The following is a 16,615-nucleotide window of genomic DNA, read 5'->3' as shown; positions in this document are numbered from 1 at the left end:
TTGTTTTGTGATGATACTTTTGGTACAATAAAGTTTCCTTAAATGATGTTGAAATGCAACGATGTAACGTAATGGCTGAAGTGATCATTGTATATCCATACAAATCCATGTCATTATTCATACTTCAGAAGTAACTAATCAACAAGGTGTAATGTGATGAAATGGCATCCTGCATTGCTTTATTTTGCTTTATTTTTGAAAATGATCTGAATTGAGCATTGAACAGCGCTGTAGTATAAAAAATGTACACTGTGAAGGGAACTGTAATATAAAGCATTAACATATACAGTTGTTGCTGTTGTAACTTGCTATAATCTACACAGACATTACAAAGGTGAAACTGAATAACATCATGTGATCAAGAATAGCAGGCACACTTAAAAGGAAGTAGTTAGAAGAAGGTAGCAAGAAATGCCTTCTTTAAAAGACGTCTTGTGAAGGATGCAAGTTTATGGATAACACAGAAGCTGCACGCTCTCTTATTTATACTAGTTAAAGTGGGTGGGGTTAAACCTTACGACACACTTCCAAAGAAATTTACTTGTAATTTACTTCAAAGCTTTTCTGGCCCCATCAAGCTTTTAGGCTGATTCATTCACAGCTACTTTTCCATCAGTATAAGTGACACCCTTGTACTTTCCACTGGTATTAAACTGCAGCACGCTGTTATTATAGCAGGTAATCTTGACTATGCCATTGAAGGGGAGATCAACTGTAGCCTGGCCAATCGTGATGTCCACATCCACAATTTTACGTGGAGGGACTTTAACAGGAAACGAGAAGAGCTCCATTTTCTCTTCAGTGGTCTCCGAAGCATATGTACTCTCAACTCCAATTTTTAATTCATAGCTTGCTGTGCCTTCTGCAATTAGTGGAATTCCTGCCTTAACTTCCAGGTGGAACATGAATTCCAGTCTGCCGGTAACAGACCAGGAGGATGTTTGAGTGATTTTTTTGGAGGTTTCAATTGTATATTCTTGAAATTGAGTAGTGTTATTCTGGTAGGTCATGGATTTGATTTCCCTGACAGCTACTTTGGGTTTCACATCATGAAGTGTGGGATACTCAACATTTGTAAGCTCAGTAGACTTGATGGTGTTAATGAACATGAAGCCTAAGGAACTAATCCCCGGACTTTTGGACATCTCTGCACGTCCTTTGATTCCCATGCAGATCCCAGAAGCAACATCAACTGGAACTACTGATTTTGAATTCAAGTTGCTCATGCTTGCTGAGAACTCCCGGGAGTGATTCGTCTTGAATTTGATGCCACCCAGACGTGTTCCATCTCCATTTTCCCAAAGTGAAAGGGAGGTGAAATGCTCTCCATCTTCAAATGTGAATTCTGACATTTTCCCATCAAGTACACCAAACCGCTCAGACTGGTCATCAGTAAGCTGAACTTTAATGGCTTTCACCTTCTTTTTACCGACCCACACCCAGATCTTTTTCAACATGGTTCCATTTTCGATGCCATTAAAATTAAAAGCACTTCCTTCGTTCCCACCAACTTCAACAACATCTGCCAGGTATGACATGATCTTGCTCTTAACCTTAAAAGACAAACAAATATTCAGGTTTTAATAAGTTAAAAAGGAAAATTCATATTCTGATAAAAAGGCATGTTTAAGAATTTTGGTTAAGAAAAGGGAAGGTCAGAAGCTGAGTTTCTGCCAATTTTATTTGCTGATTCAGCTCATAAAGCAGTCGTAGTCCTTATCGGTTATCTTTCTGTCTTTCATACGTGGTGTTTGGACTGTGTTTACCTTCAGGACTACTCTTTCGATTGTGTTTGGATTTGTTAGCCCTCCTCATGTTTTGAGCCTGGACTGTGTTTTGACGTTGTCTTGTGAATGAACTCTAGGTGCATGGATCCTCAATCTGTGTTTGAGATCCCTATGTTACACCATGAACTTCAGCATAAATACACCATCACTAACATTTAACATAATAGCTATCTTTGGAATCAATTGCTGTTTTTTTTTAAATAGTAAATCAAATAAGTGGGTGTTAACTAGCATTATTCAGAACTCTAATTCAGACAATAAGACCAGAATTCAGTACAGTATTAGCATTTGGGAATATGCAGTAATTTCATTTTTCCTAATTTGGGTAAATTAATAAAAATAAACATTAGTCACTACAAGCATATTTCATTGACACTTAAAAATCAATCATTACATATTGTTACTGTGTTCAGAGATTTGAGTTACGCATGCGTAGTGAGGTTTTAATACAGAAAGTTTGCATATCAGTATTCAGACCTCAGAAGTGCTTTATTTCTCTAATGCCACAGCAATTTACATTACCAGTGCTAACAAATTTTAGCTATGCTCTTATAGAAAATGATCAGAATTGAGCATTCAGCAGTGCTGTGGTATAAATAATATTAGTTAAGGGAACTTTAAAATAAAGCATTAACAAATTCTTCCATTAACATATACTTACAAGAAAGTTTTTTCTTTAACAATATCAGAAAGAAACAGATAAACATTAGAACAAGAACATATGGGGGATACAATAAAAATTAAAAGATAATTAAATAAGTAGAAAAATTAAATAAATTGTGTACTAATTAAAATTAAATAATTGTATTGTATTTGCTTTTTCAAGATACAAAGAATTTAATTCCTCTTGTAAAGAAAAAATCCTGTTTTGATCTTCTTACTTACAAGAAAGTAGTCAGAAGCAGGTAGCAAGAAAGGTCTTCTTTAAGAGATGTCTTGTGAAGTTTATGGATAAGACTGAAGCTGCATGTTCTCTCATTTATACTAGTTAAAGTGGGTGGTCTTAGACGTTATGCCACATTTCCAAGAAGTGTGTGTGTGTGTGTGTGTTGTAATGTAAAAAAAAGATGTTGTAAAATGTTGCATAAAGGAAGATATGTGTAGATGACAGCTAGATGTAAACCCGGGAATGGGGATGTCAACTAATAAGCTGACCTACGCACGAGAATGACAGCAGTACTGGGGGGTAAAAAGGGTAGAGAGTGGACACCAAGATAGTTAGGTGAAGATTAGAAGAAGCAAAAGTGCGGATTGTGTGCTCTTATCGGAAATGGGAATCTGGTACACGATGACAAAATAAAGCGAATAGAGGAAGCGAGCACTTCTATATAAGCGCAGTTTTAATTTTAAACTAGGCCGGGCCGGAAATAAGGGTAACTGAGAAAAACGGGATGTGGAGTCTAAATGTGGAGTCTCAGAAAATAGAAGTGACTGGGTGACAGAAGTAACAGAAGTGGAGTGTATGTAAATTAGGGTATCTTATTATGGTAATCTTAGCGGTTTGGAAATGCGAGATTCAGAATAGGCTTAGAGAAGCTTTACTGTGTCAGGTTTCCTCTACATTATTTCAAAGACATGATATTTGTACTTAAAATGGCTAAAATTACCTACAGGTGTATCATATCAGGTGCAAATTATTAGAACATCGTTACAGAGCATTTTGAAGGAGGCTTGCCTTATTTAAACCTCAGACATTTAGTTTGGTTTGCTCTTAATTGTTGAACTGAGAGGTATCACCATGGTGAGATCCAATGGATATCACCACCTCGCAACTTACAGGACTTGAAGGATCTGCTGTTAACGACTTTGTGCCAGATACCACAGCACACCTTCAGGGATCTAGTGGAGTCCATGCCTCGACGGGTCAGGGCTGTTTTGGAAAAGGGGGACCAACACAATATTAGGCAGGTGGTCATAATGTTATGGCTGATCGGTGTATATACAGTCAGGTCTGGAAGGATTTGGACAATGACAGAGTTTTTCTGATTTTGCCTTTATACACCACCACAATGTATTTGAAATAGAACAATCAAGATGTGATTGAAGTGTAGACTTTCAGCTTTATTTTAAGAGGTTCCACAAAAATATGGCATTTACCATTTAGGAATTACAGCCATTTTCAACAAAGTACCTCCATTTTCAGGGACTCTGTATTTGGACAAACTGACATAATTGTAAATATAACCATACTTTTAATACTTGGATGAAAATCCTTTGCAGTCAATGGCTGCCTGAAGTCTGGAGCCCATGTTCTCAGAACTCAAATTCTGAGTTTCCTCCCTGGAGATGCTTTGCCAGGCCTTCACTGCACCCACCTTCAGTTGCTGCTTGTGGGTCTTTCTGCCTTCAGATTTGTCTTCAATAAGTGAAAAGCAGCTCAGTTGGGTTGAGGTCAGGTGACTGACTCGGCCATTTAAGAACATTTCATTTCCAAGCTCTTGGGCTGCTTTCACAGTATGTTTTGGGTTGTTATCCATCTGTACTGTGAAGCGCTGTCCTATCGGTTTTGCAGCATTTGACTGAATCTGAGCAGAAAGTATAGCTCTGTACACTTCAGAATTCATCCTGCTACTTCTATCAACAGTCACATTATCAATAAACCCCATTGACCCAGTTCCATTGGCAGCCAAACACGCCCATGCCATAACACTGCCTCCACATGTTTGACGGATGATGTGGTATGCTTTGGATCATGAGCCCTTCCTTTCCTTCTCCATACTTTTCTCTTCCCATCATTCTGGTACAAGTTAATCTTGCATCAGAACTGGTCAGGCTTTTTTTTTAGAGGTTTTTTAGCAAAGTCTAATCTGGCCTTTGTGTTCTTGAGTGTTACCAGCGGTTTGCATCTTGAGGTAAACTGTCTGTATTTACATTCATGAAGGTGGCTCTTGATTGTAGACTTTGACAATGATAGGCCTACCTCCTCCAGAGTGTTCCTGACTTGGCTAGATGTTGTGAAGGGGTTGTTCTTCAATAAGAAAAGAATTCTGCAATCATCCACTTTAGTTGTTTTCTGTGGTCTCCCAGGCCTTTTGGTGTTGCTGAGCTCACCAGTGCATTCCTTCTTTTTAAGAATGTACCAAATTGTTGATTTGGCCCTCCTAAAGTTTCTGCTATCTCTCTGATAGGTCTGTTTTGGTTTTTCAGCCTAATGATGGCCTCCTTCACTTGCATCAACACCTCTTTGGATGGCATATTGAGAGTTCCCATGAACAGCTACCAAATGCAAATTCAACACTTGGAATCAGCTCTAGACCTTTTATCTCCTTAATTTATCATGATATAAGGAGGAAACAGGCCACAGCTTGCCATGAAACTGCTTATCAGTCAATTGTCCCATTACTTTTGAGCCTGTGAAAATGGAGGAACTCTGTAAAAAATGGCTGTAATTCCTAAATGGTTAATGCAATATTTTTGTTAAACCCCTTGAATTAAAGCTGAAATTCTACGCTTCAGTCACATCTTGACTGCTTCATTTCAAATCCACTGTGGTGGTGTACAGAGGCAAAATTACCAAAACTGTGTCACTGTCCCAATATTTATGGACCTGACTGTATATACACATACATACATAAAACTATATTGCACCCCTTAACTGAGCTGTGTGGATGGAGGTTTGAATGAATAAACCCACAGAAGTGGACTTTAGCCGTTAGCCTCGACGAGTGTGTGAGCGACACACTAGCCAACAGAAGAATCAAACTTTAAACAAATTAATGTATGTCTTTATACCATAGTGCTGTTGAACTATCAAATCCATGCACTCGTTATAATATGCAACAACTTACACATGGACTTGTGTGGTGGAAGCTATATATAAACGTGTTATTGTTCATATGGTGAAGTTTTATAGAGCATTTTTGGTATATGCCAGTGTCAGCTTTTTAAAACAGAAAGCATGGGACATTGGAAAGTCTTCAGGACCGAGGAATGTGCCCTCACGTTGTTTCTCAGTGACTTGACAAACTCCATTTTTTTGTCTTTTGAGTAAGAAAATTGACTGGTGAGAGAATGACTGTTTAAAGCTGCTATAATGTAAGTAATGACAAGAACTCGCTTCATGGATGTTACACAACATTAAATGTAACTATAAAGGGATAAAAAATGTGGTGTGTCATTCATTAAAAAAATAGTTACTGCTGATGAATAAGGGGAATAAATGCCACCAGTAATATTTGTTATATTGATATAAGTATGGTACAATGCGTTACATGTTATGCATTATGGTCAGAGGTAGATAAAGTACTGAGAAATTATACTTAAATGAAACTATAGATAATGTTTCAAAATCCTAATTAAAAGTGGACGTATCCAGCCAAAAAAATGTACTCAAGTCAAAATAACAACAATGCTACTTTTAAATGTACTCAAGTAGTGTATGAGAGTTTGTTTACTCCAGTATATTGAGACATTTTACTGGTAAGACTGGTACTCGAAACAGACCTTTCAGTAGGTTTGAAGGCTACATGAGAAGTTTTTAAAATTCACTATGCTAACTGTAATAGGAAAACCAGTTAGTGCTCAGGAATGTAGAATAGTACATAAGTATGCGATTTGAGACACAATGTTAGTTGTTTATTGTGTTGTGGATACAGTGTCGCATGGTACTATACTGCCTCCACTGGTTACGTTGGTATTGCACCACATGCTAATTTCTGAGAATGTGCACAAGCAATGCTCCTGTATTGTACAACCATGAAATCAAATGAAATGTTTACAAATGGTGCATCTTAGACAGAAAGAACATGCTTTTGTATACATTATATTGTAGGCAAAAATGAGTTGAAACAATAGTAGAGTGAGAATTTTAAGACTTTACAGATTACAATCTTCCTAATAAGTAAGAAGGTAATTATCAAATAAAATTGTTACAGCAAGCTACAGTCAAATACAGTCATCATTCAGAATGTTTTTTAAAGAATGTTTTATTAATCAAAAAATATGGGTCTGCACCACTGGAAGCCTAGCAGGATAAATGAAGTCACTGTTTTAAAAGGTTTACAGATTATGAAAAAAACAAATCAGACAAGAGAATCATTATGATTATGAAAAGCTAATAATAAAACCAAATCATTTAAACCAAGCTAGCGTCAAACACATTTTCAGTTTGAATGATCTAATATATGAGATTCATTATACTGAACTTTTAGAACCATTTTTACAATTTAGTTCAAAGCCTGTGAGGCCCCATCAAGCTTTTTGGCTGATTCATTCACAGCTACTTTTCCATCAGTATAAGTGACACCCTTGTAGGTTCCACTGGTTTTAAACTGCAGCACACTGTTATTATGGCAGGTAATCTTGACTATGCCATTGAAGGGAAGATCAACTGTAGCCTGGCCAATTGTGATGTCCACATCCACGGATGTATCTGGACGGACTTTAACAGGAAACAAGAAGAGCTTCATTTTCTCTTCAGTGGTCTCCGAAGCATATGTACCCACAACTCCCTTTTTTAGTTCATATCTTGCTGTGCCATTTGCAATTAATGGAATTCCTGCCTTAACTTCCAGGCTGACCATGAATTCCAGTCTGCCGGTAACAGACCAGGAGGATGTCTGGGTGATTTTTTTGGAGGCTTCAATTCTATATTCTTGAGTTTTAGTAGTGTTATTCTGGTAGGTCATGGATTTGATTTCCCTGACAGCTACTTTGGGTATCACATCATGAAGTGTGGGATACTCAACATTTGTAAGCTCAGCAGACTTGATGGTGTTAATGAACATGAAGCCTAAGGAACTAATCCCCGGACTTTTGGACATCTCTGCACGTCCTTTGATTCCCATGCAGATCCCAGAAGCAACATCAACTGGAACTACTGATTTTGAATTCAAGATGCTCATGCTTGCTGAGAACTCCCGGGAGTGATTCGTCTTGAATTTGATGCCACCCAGACGTGTTCCATCTCCATTTTCCCAAAGTGAAAGGGAGGTGAAATTCTCTCCATCTTCAAATGTGAATTCTGAAACTTTCCCATCAAGTACACCAAACTGCTCAGACTGGTCATCAGTAAGCTGAACTTTAATGGCTTTCACCTTCTTTTTACCGACCCACACCGTGATCTTTTTCAACATGGTTCCATTTTCAGTACCATTAAAATTAAAAGCACTTCCTTCGTTCCCACCAACTTCAACAATCTTTGCCAGGTATGACATCATCTTGCTCTTAACCTTAAAAGACAAACAAATATTCAGGTTTTAATAAGTTGAAAAGGAAAATTCATATTCTGATAAAAAGGCATGTTTAAGAATTCTGGTTAAGATAAGGGAAGGTCAGAAGCTGAGTTTCTGCCAATTTTATTTCCTGATTCAGCTCATAAAGCTGTCGTAGTCCTTATCGGTTACCTATCTGTCTTTCATACGTGGTGTTTGGACTGTGTTTACCTTCAGGACTACTCTTTGTATTTGGATTTGTTAGCCCTCCTCGTGTTTTGAGCCTGGACTGTGTTTTGACGTTGTCTTGTGAATGAACTCTAGGTGCATGGATCCTCAATCTGTGTTTGAGATCCCTATGTTACACCATGAACTTCAGCATAAATACACCATCACTAACATTTTACATAATATCTATCTCTGGAATCAATTGCTGTTTTTTTAAAAATAGTAAATCAAATAAGTGGGTGTTAACTAGCATTATTCAGAACTCTAATTCAGACCCTAAGACCAGAATTCAGTACGGTATCAGCATTTGGGAATATGCAGTAATTTCATTTTTCCTAATTTGGGTGGATTTATTTTTAGTCATGGATAAAATAAACATTAGTCACTAATGGAGATTCTTTGAAGTGACGAGTAAAGCAAAAGTAAATCAGAAGTCAATATTTTACAATTAGACATCGTGCTTTGTGAATGTGGAATTTTCCCATCATACAAATGTCCAGGGCATCCTCTACCTCCCTATTGTCAGAAACCACAGAATGAAAGAGAACCTTAACTGCAGAAATGTTACATAGACGAAATAATACAAGAAGTAAAGATGCTGAAATTTGAAGCCAGAATTGTTTAGTATAAGGACAGAAATAGAATAAATGTGAGAGAGATTCTTCCTCTTCTTGGCAAAAAGAGCAGATTGGAGAAAGATTTTGGATGAATTTAGTTAAATATTTGTTGCAGGGGTAATAATGATGAATAATTTTAAAATGAACTTCTTTTATTTTATTATTGAACAAAAATTTGTTTGGCATTGTCCATACCTTCTGAAAATTAACATTTGGATAAAGTGCCAACCACTTTCCATAAGCTTTAAAAGATGAAGCATTACTAGCAGTAACAAAGTTTCTCAAAAATTTGTTTGTACACTTATTATCCATAATATTAACCCCTTGAATAAGTAGTTAATTAGGGATAATTAAACTAAAATTACAATATATTTTATAAGACTTCATTAAAAATAATAACTTATGGTGAATGGAATTTGTTAGAATAGTTTTGAAGCATTTATCCCATATTTATTAATAAAATCAACATAAGCATATAAATCTCCACGGTTGCTTATTAAATCTGGAAAACCAATCATGGAAGAAAACAGATTTACGAGCTGATGAAACATACTGATTATTCTAAATAATATGAGGGGAAAAATTATGTTTAAAGATTAGCTTCCATGAGTCTAGAGCTTGCTTATGGAAGTTTGAAAGCTTCATAGGGAGCCTTGTGGACTTAAAATCACAAGCAAAAATTGTAAATTTCCACATCTCTTGAATTCCACTTCAAACATTTTTTTAGCCAGTTTATTTTAAAAATTTGGTTTAAGGTAAAAAAAAAAAATCTAAGACATTCAACCCTCCCTTTGAATATGTCTGTGTTAGGGATTTTCTACTGATGTGTTCCACTTTATTTTTCCATATGAATTTAAAATTAAGAGAGTCAATAGATTTACAAGTGTTAGAATCAATATAAAGGGGTATAGAAGGATAAATAAAGCGTGAAATACCTTCAGCTTTAGATAACAAAATTCTGCCATAAATTGTAAGATCTCTTTGTAACCAGAAACGTCTCCAGGTTATGCATGTAACCACGGTTTCCCGAGGGAACGAGACGCTGCGTTGAAACGCTACGGGAATGCCTTCAGCGTGACCGCGCTCTGAATCACATGTGTAATCAGTCCAATGGATGGGCGAAACGTCACGGGCGGGGTGACGTAGCGACCCGGAAGCATAAAAGCCCGAGCGGCAAACACCGCGCTAGCTTCTGAGAAATGAGGCAAGCGCAGTAGGGATGCCAGAAGTGTGGCACTGAGACGCAGCGTCTCGTTCCCTCGGGGAACCATGGTTACATGCGTAACCTGGAGACGTTCCCCTTCAGGAACTAGAGCTGCGTCGAAACGCTATGGGAACGAGTATACCCACGCCGCCAGACTTACAAATCCCTGCCTAGTGTGGAAAAGGCACAGCTCAAGGCAAAAGGACAGAGGAGCCGGGAGTGGCTCGCTTATCCAGGCCGTAGAACCTGGCAAACGTCAGGGGCGTGGACCAACCCGCCACGTTGCAGATGTCCTGCATGGACACACCTGCCAGAAAGGCCTTCGAGGCCGCCACACCTCGGGTAGAGTGAGCCTTGACCCCCAAGGGTGAGGGGAGACCAGAGAACTCATAAGCCAGGGAAATGGCCTCCACAATCCACCGGCTGAGGGTCTGCTTGGTAGCAGGAAGACCCCTCTTCGGGGGACCAAAGCATACAAGCATTTGGTCCGCCCTCCTCCACAGGGCAGCTCTGTGGACGTACGCATACAGTACTCGCACTGGACACATACAGTTAAGCTTCCGATGGTCAGGCTCCCGAAAGGGAGGAGGACAGAAGGCTTGGAGCATGACCGGCCGTGGTGCCGAGGAGGGAACTTTCGGTACGTACCCCGCTCGGGGGTACAAGAATGCTTTGGCCAGACCGGGCGCAAAGTCTAAGTAAGAGGGGGCCACAGAGAGGGCCTGAAAATCCCCCACTCTCCTAAGAGAGGAAATAGCCAAGAGAAAGGCAGTTTTCAACGTCAAAAGACGGTCCGAACTCTCCTCTATAAGCTCGAAGTGGGGGTTTACAGAGAGCCTCTAAAACCACGGCCAGGTCCCAAGGAGGGACCCGAGATCGCACTGGAGGTCTGAGCCTCAGTGCACCGCGGAGGAAACGTGTAACCAGGGGGTGCCTGCCCACTGACTGACCACCGAGAGGGGCATGGTCGGCCACAATAGCCGCCACGTAGACCTTCTGGGTGGAGTGGGTCAGCCCTGTGGAGAGACGGGCCTGCAGGAACTCCAGCACTGCAAAAAACTGGGCAGTGAACAGGGTCGAGCTGGCGGTCTCCACACCAGGAAGTGAAAAGTTTCCACTTCAGGGCGTACAGTTCCCTTGTTGATGGAGCTCTGCACTGGAGGATGGTCGCAACAACCTCGGCTGAGAGACCAGAAGCTCTGAGTTGTGCCCCCTCAGAGGCCACACCCACAGCTTCCACAACTCCGGGCGGTGGCGAAGGATGTCGCCCCCGCCTGTGAGAGGAGGTCCCTCCTGACGGGAATCTCCCATGGAGAGCCGTCGAGAAGGGAAATCAGGTCCGAGAACCATACTCGGCCCGGCCAGAACGGGCTACTAGCAGTGCCCAGCTACTAGCAGCAAGCGGACCCCGTCCCGGCGCACTCTCTCCAGGCCTCGGCCACGTCTGTACCATAGCATCCAGTCCTAGGGGATCTGGTTGAGTCAGAGAGAACCAGAGGGGACAGTGCAACGTCTTCTGAGTCGCAAACAGATCCACCTGAGCTCGGCTGAACATACGCCATATCTGCTCCACCACCTCGGGGTGGAGCCTCCATTCCCCGGGCATCGGCCCCTGCCTCGACAGGGCATCTGCTCCCATATTGAGACAGCCAGGAATATAAAATGCTCTCAGCGAGAGGAGTTTCCCCTGGGACCACACAAGGATCTGGAGCGCCAGCCTGTAAAGGGGGCGCGAGCGCAGACCTCCCTGGTGGTTGATATAAGAGACCACTGCCGTGTTGTCGGTGCGCACCAACACGTGGCGACCTCTTAGGTCCGGGAGAAAGTGTTTCAGTGCTAGAAACATGGCCAGCATCTCCAGGCAGTTGATGTGCCAAGTGAGATGGCGGCCACTCCACAGACCACGGGCCACTCATGATTGCTCCCCATCCGGTGAGAGATGTATCCGTCGCTAGCGTTACGCGGCGACAAGGAGCTCCCAGCACCGGGCCCTGAGACAAGAACCCAGGTTCCCTCCACATGTCTAAGGCACACAGGCACCGCCGCGTGACCTTGATCATGCGGAGCGGGTTTCCCCTCAGGGAGAACCCCCTGGTCTTGAGCCACCACTGTAGGGGTCTCATGTACAGCAGGCCAAAAGGTATTACTTTGGACGCAGCTGCCATCAGACCCAGCAGTCTCTGAAACTGCTTCACAGTGAGTGACCGGCCTTCTCTCACTCTTGCGACTGCTGTGAGGATCGACTCGATCCGAGCAGGAGACAGGCGTGCCTGCATCATGGTCGAATCCCACACCGCGCCCAGATAAGTGATTCTCTGTACTGGAGAAAGCACACTTTTCTCTGCGTTTAGTCTTAATCCCAGCTCCTTCATATGGGCGAGAACAACATCTTGATGCCGAACCGCCATCCGCTCCGATCGAGCTAATATCAACCAGTCGTCGATATAATTCAGTATGCGGATGACCCGGAGTCGCATAGGAGCCAGAGCAGCATCCACACACTTCGTGAAGGTGCGGGGTGAGAGTGCTAGGCCGAACGGAAGAACCCAATATTGGTAAGCTTCGCCCCCAAAAGCGAACCTCAGGAACTTCCTGTGTTGAGGAAGGATGGAGATATGGAAATATGCATCTCTTAGGTCGATCGTGACAAACCAGTCCTCGGAGCTGATCTGAGACACGGCCTGTGTTACCGGGAGCATCCTGAACTTCAGTCGTGTGACTGAGAGCCCTCCACCCTTCTTGGGAACAATGAAGTACCGGCTGTAGAGCCCGGACTCTCTGTCACGAGGAGGGACCACCTCGATGGCCTCCTTCCTCAGCAGAGTGTGTACTTCCTGTTCCATTACCAGAGCCTGCTCGGGACCCACCAGAGTGGGAAGAACCCCGGAAAAGCGAGACGGAGGAGAGCCGAACTGAATTCGGTAGCCTCCCTACACAGTACGCAGGACTCATTGAGACACATTCGGCAGAAGTTTCCACGCTGTCAAATAGCTCACTAAGGGGATCAGCCTCTCGAGACTGACCTCTGGTACGGCAAGATCGGCTAGCTTGGTGCCCTGGAGCGGCGAACCGACAGAGAACGACCGAACTAGCTGCTCCGAAGGCCTCCAAAGAGGCCGCGAGCCTCCCAGACCCGCTACATTCCCGGGCGAGAACTGGGAGAAACGCTCACCGGAGACCGCTGCGCCCTGAAGCACCATAGGTGGCAGGGTTGGCAGACCGACCTCCAGAGGGCACTGAGGCGAGACGGGCACCGTATAATGAGGTGTACACTGTCCCACCCCAGAGGGGCCCGCCCTCGGAAGCCCTGGGCCCAAGGCGTCAGGGCTTCTTAGCCGCGGCCCTCGTCGCCAAAAGAACGGTTCTCAGATCCGTCTTCGTGTCAGAGGGACCGAGCCCAGAGCGCCGCCGCGACGGGGAGCGCCGCCGCGGGGGAGTACGGGAGGCGATGCTCTGTTTCTGTGCCTCCCTGTGAGAGGAGGCAGTACATGGAGGGGGCTGCCCCCGCCCAGCAGCCCCACGAGCCAGAGAGCGGCGAGGGAGAAACCGCTGGAATGCCGCCGCCTGCATACGAGCCTGCTGGTACCTGTCGACGATGGAGCTAACAGCGCCGCCGAACAGACCAGAGGGCGCCAGCGGCCCGCCTGAGCTCTGTCACGAGCTCAGATGGCATCTCCCCGTGCTCATCCAGCTCCTTGAGCAGGTCGGCCTGGTACGCCTGTAACACCGCCATGGTGTGCAGACACGCACCAGCCTGACCCGCTGCCGTGTACGCCTTGCCCACCAGCGCTGAGGTGGTCCGCAGCGGCTTGGTGGGCAGCGCCGGAGCCTTCAGGAACGAAGCCGCACCAGGGGACAGATAGCTAGCTAGCGTCTGGTCAACCCTGGGCATCGTCCTGTAGCCAGTATGGTCCAGCCCTGCCAAGTTAGCAAAGTCAGAGGAGGCGGGACTGAATAAACGGGCCAAAAAAGGCCTCCTCCATGACCTCGACACCTCGGTGTGGAGGTCGGGGAAAAAAGGCAGGCTCTGGCGTGGAGGTGGCGGTTTACTGCGCATGAAGCGCTCATCTAGCTTAGACCCCTGCGGTTCAACCCGCGTTTCAGCAGGCCAGTCAATGCTAAGTTTAGCAACGGCCCGCGAAACCACCTCCAGCAGCTCCTCATATCGAGGAGACTGCGGCAAATCAGAGTCGGCGAGGAAGACAGGCAGAGCGCCGGGCCCGCTCCCCGGGGGGGAGAAACCGCAGAGCGGGCTTCCGAACCCAGAGAGCGGACAGTGGATCTGGAGGGTGAGGAAGGAGAAAGGGACTCGTTTGTCTCCATTCCCTCCGCCAGATCCATCTGCGAGCCCCACGAGCGCAACCGCCGCTCTGCCTCGGCAGAAGTGGGGCCGGCACTGCGAGGCACACGAGTGAAGGTTCCCTCCTCAAAGAGAGCCGCTGGGCGCGCGCAGCCTTTTTCAGGCAAACGCTCGCAATGCGAGCAGCCAGCTCCCTCGAGAGCCGACTCTGCGTGCTCCGCTCCCCTCTCGCCCTTATGTTCGGATTTGTCACTGGCCTTAGGCATGCCTTTTTCAGACAACACAAAATAGACAAACAATGGACAAACAATATGACATAGAGCGCTTGCTGAATGACAGAAAGCTAGCGCGGCGTTTGCTGCTCGGGCTTTTATGCTTCCGGGTCGCTACGTCACCCCGCCTGTTATGTCTCGCCCATCCATTGGACTGATTACACATGTGATTCAGAGCGCGGTCACGTTGAAGGCGTTCCCATAGCGTTTCGACACAGCTCGAGTTCCTGAAGGGGAACTGAATATACGTTTGGTGGAATCTAATTTAGGATGAAAATTCAAAGAAATTCTTTCTTGGGCTGATTTACAGATATAAACACCAAGATATTTAACAACATCCTTTACTAAAATTCCATCAACAGAGGTCACATCAGAATCATGGATAAACATTATTTCACTTTTTTTTAGTATTAACTACTAATCCAGAGGCTTTGGAAAAATTGTTTAGACTTTGAATTATCAAATTTACTTGACAGTGAGTCTTTAAAAAAAATGCATGTATCATCTGCCAATTGACTTATGATTAATTTTTCCTCTCAAATTTGAATTCCTTTGATACCAGTGCAATTAACTACACATAGATTCAATAATTCTGCAGCGAGTAAAAACAAAAAGGGAGAAATGGGACATCCCTGTCTAATACCTCTGCTAACATAAAATCTTGGAGAAGTGCCATTGGAAAGAGAAACACAGCTATTAATATCATTGTATAAAGTTTTAACAACACGAATAAAATTATTACCAAACCCAAAATTAACTAAAGCTTTAAAAATAAAATTATGTTCAATGGTGTCAAATGCTTTAAAAAAATCCAAAAAAAGAATAAGGGCATCATTACTAACCAAATCAGAATAATCTAGTAAATCTAAAATAAGGCGAATGTTATAGGAAATATGTCGATTTTTCATAAAACCAGACTGTGTTTCTGAAATTACTTCTTCTAGACATTGTTTAAGACGATTTGCATACACAACTACCAGAATCTTATAATCTATGTTAAGGAGAGATATAGGTCTCCAGTTATCTAAATTAAGAATGTCTTTATTTGGCTTTTGAATTAAAACAATTAAACCTTGTTTCATAGTGGTGGTTAGTTCTCCTTGATCTATGCATTCTTTTAAAGTCTCAAAAAGCAAGTCCTTAATGTGATCCCAGAAAACCTTATAAAATTCAAAAGGTAGGCCATCAGGGCCAGGAGATTTATTTACAGGGGACTTTATCATCACACCATCCAGTTCTTTCATTGTAAGTGGCACATCACAAACTGATTTATTACGTTCTGAAATTTGACAAATAAAGGGAGTTACTTTATCAAAAAAGGAATCAAATGCAGAAGAATATAATTTTTGATAAAAATTAAAACCAAATTGAGATATCTGAGTTTTACAAGAGGAAACAGAGCCATCAATCTGAAGGGAGTGAATTGACCTTTTTTGTCCATGTTGTTTTTCAAGACTATAGAAGTAAGCTGAATTTTTTTCGCCAAATTCAAGCCATTTGGCTCTAGATCTTAAAAAAGCTCCCTTTGCTTTTTCAAGATACAAAGAATTTAATTCCACTTATAAAGAAAAAGCCTATTTTGATCTTACTTACAAGAAAGTAGTCAGAAGCAGGTAGCAAGGAAGGTCTTCTTTAAAAGATGTCTTGTGAAGTTTATGGATAAGACTAAAGCTGCATGTTCTCTCATTTATACTAGTTAAAGTGGGTGGTCTTGGATGTTACGTAATGGAAGCATAAAGGAAGATGTGTGTGGATGACAGCTAGATGTAAACCCGAGAATGGGGATGTCAACTAATAAGTATATTAGCTGACCTACGCACGAGAATGACAGCAGTACTGGGGGATAAAAAGGGTAGAGAGTGGACACCAAGGTAGGTAGGTGAAGATTAAAAGAAGCAAAAGTGCAATTTGTGTGGTCTTATCAGAAATAGGAATCTGGTACATGATGTGCGGAGGCAGGTAGTGGGCGAGATCAGCTGGTGGGTTTCTTCCAGTGTGTCTGTGAAACTGAGCTAAAGTTGAACAGAGAATAGAATTAAAATTAAAACCAGTTTT

At 43.0% G+C, this 16,615-nt stretch overlaps 2 protein-coding genes across 2 annotated transcripts; both read right to left on the bottom strand.

Annotated features, from left to right (window-relative positions):
* Positions 1-152: 152 nt before the first annotated feature.
* LOC113546950 (aerolysin-like protein) lies at positions 153-2,940 on the bottom strand. The gene is made up of 2 exons (XM_026947060.3): positions 2,673-2,940; positions 153-1,553 (listed from the first exon to the last, which is right to left on the bottom strand). The coding sequence occupies exon 2, from the start codon at positions 1,536-1,538 to the stop codon at positions 582-584; it is 957 nt and encodes a 318-aa protein (XP_026802861.3). The 5' UTR covers positions 1,539-1,553; positions 2,673-2,940; the 3' UTR covers positions 153-581.
* A 2,472-nt stretch (positions 2,941-5,412) lies between these two features.
* Positions 5,413-16,377, bottom strand: LOC113546924 (aerolysin-like protein). The gene is made up of 2 exons (XM_034310058.2): positions 16,154-16,377; positions 5,413-7,957 (listed from the first exon to the last, which is right to left on the bottom strand). Exon 2 carries the CDS (start codon positions 7,943-7,945, stop codon positions 6,953-6,955), a length of 993 nt encoding a protein of 330 aa, XP_034165949.1. The 5' UTR covers positions 7,946-7,957; positions 16,154-16,377; the 3' UTR covers positions 5,413-6,952.
* Positions 16,378-16,615: the final 238 nt, after the last annotated feature.

This window comes from Pangasianodon hypophthalmus, chromosome 13, assembly GCF_027358585.1.
Source record: "Pangasianodon hypophthalmus isolate fPanHyp1 chromosome 13, fPanHyp1.pri, whole genome shotgun sequence".
In the NCBI taxonomy this organism is placed as follows: domain Eukaryota; kingdom Metazoa; phylum Chordata; class Actinopteri; order Siluriformes; family Pangasiidae; genus Pangasianodon; species Pangasianodon hypophthalmus.
The sequence above is the reverse complement of the archived record's forward strand: the minus strand, read 5'-3'. Positions and strand labels throughout refer to the sequence as shown.

Excerpts from the sequence above, each read along its gene's own strand:
- LOC113546950 (XM_026947060.3), bottom strand. The coding sequence starts at position 1,538 with ATGTCATACCTGGCAGATGTTGTTGAAGTTGGTGGGAACGAAGGAAGT.
- LOC113546924 (XM_034310058.2), bottom strand. The coding sequence starts at position 7,945 with ATGATGTCATACCTGGCAAAGATTGTTGAAGTTGGTGGGAACGAAGGA.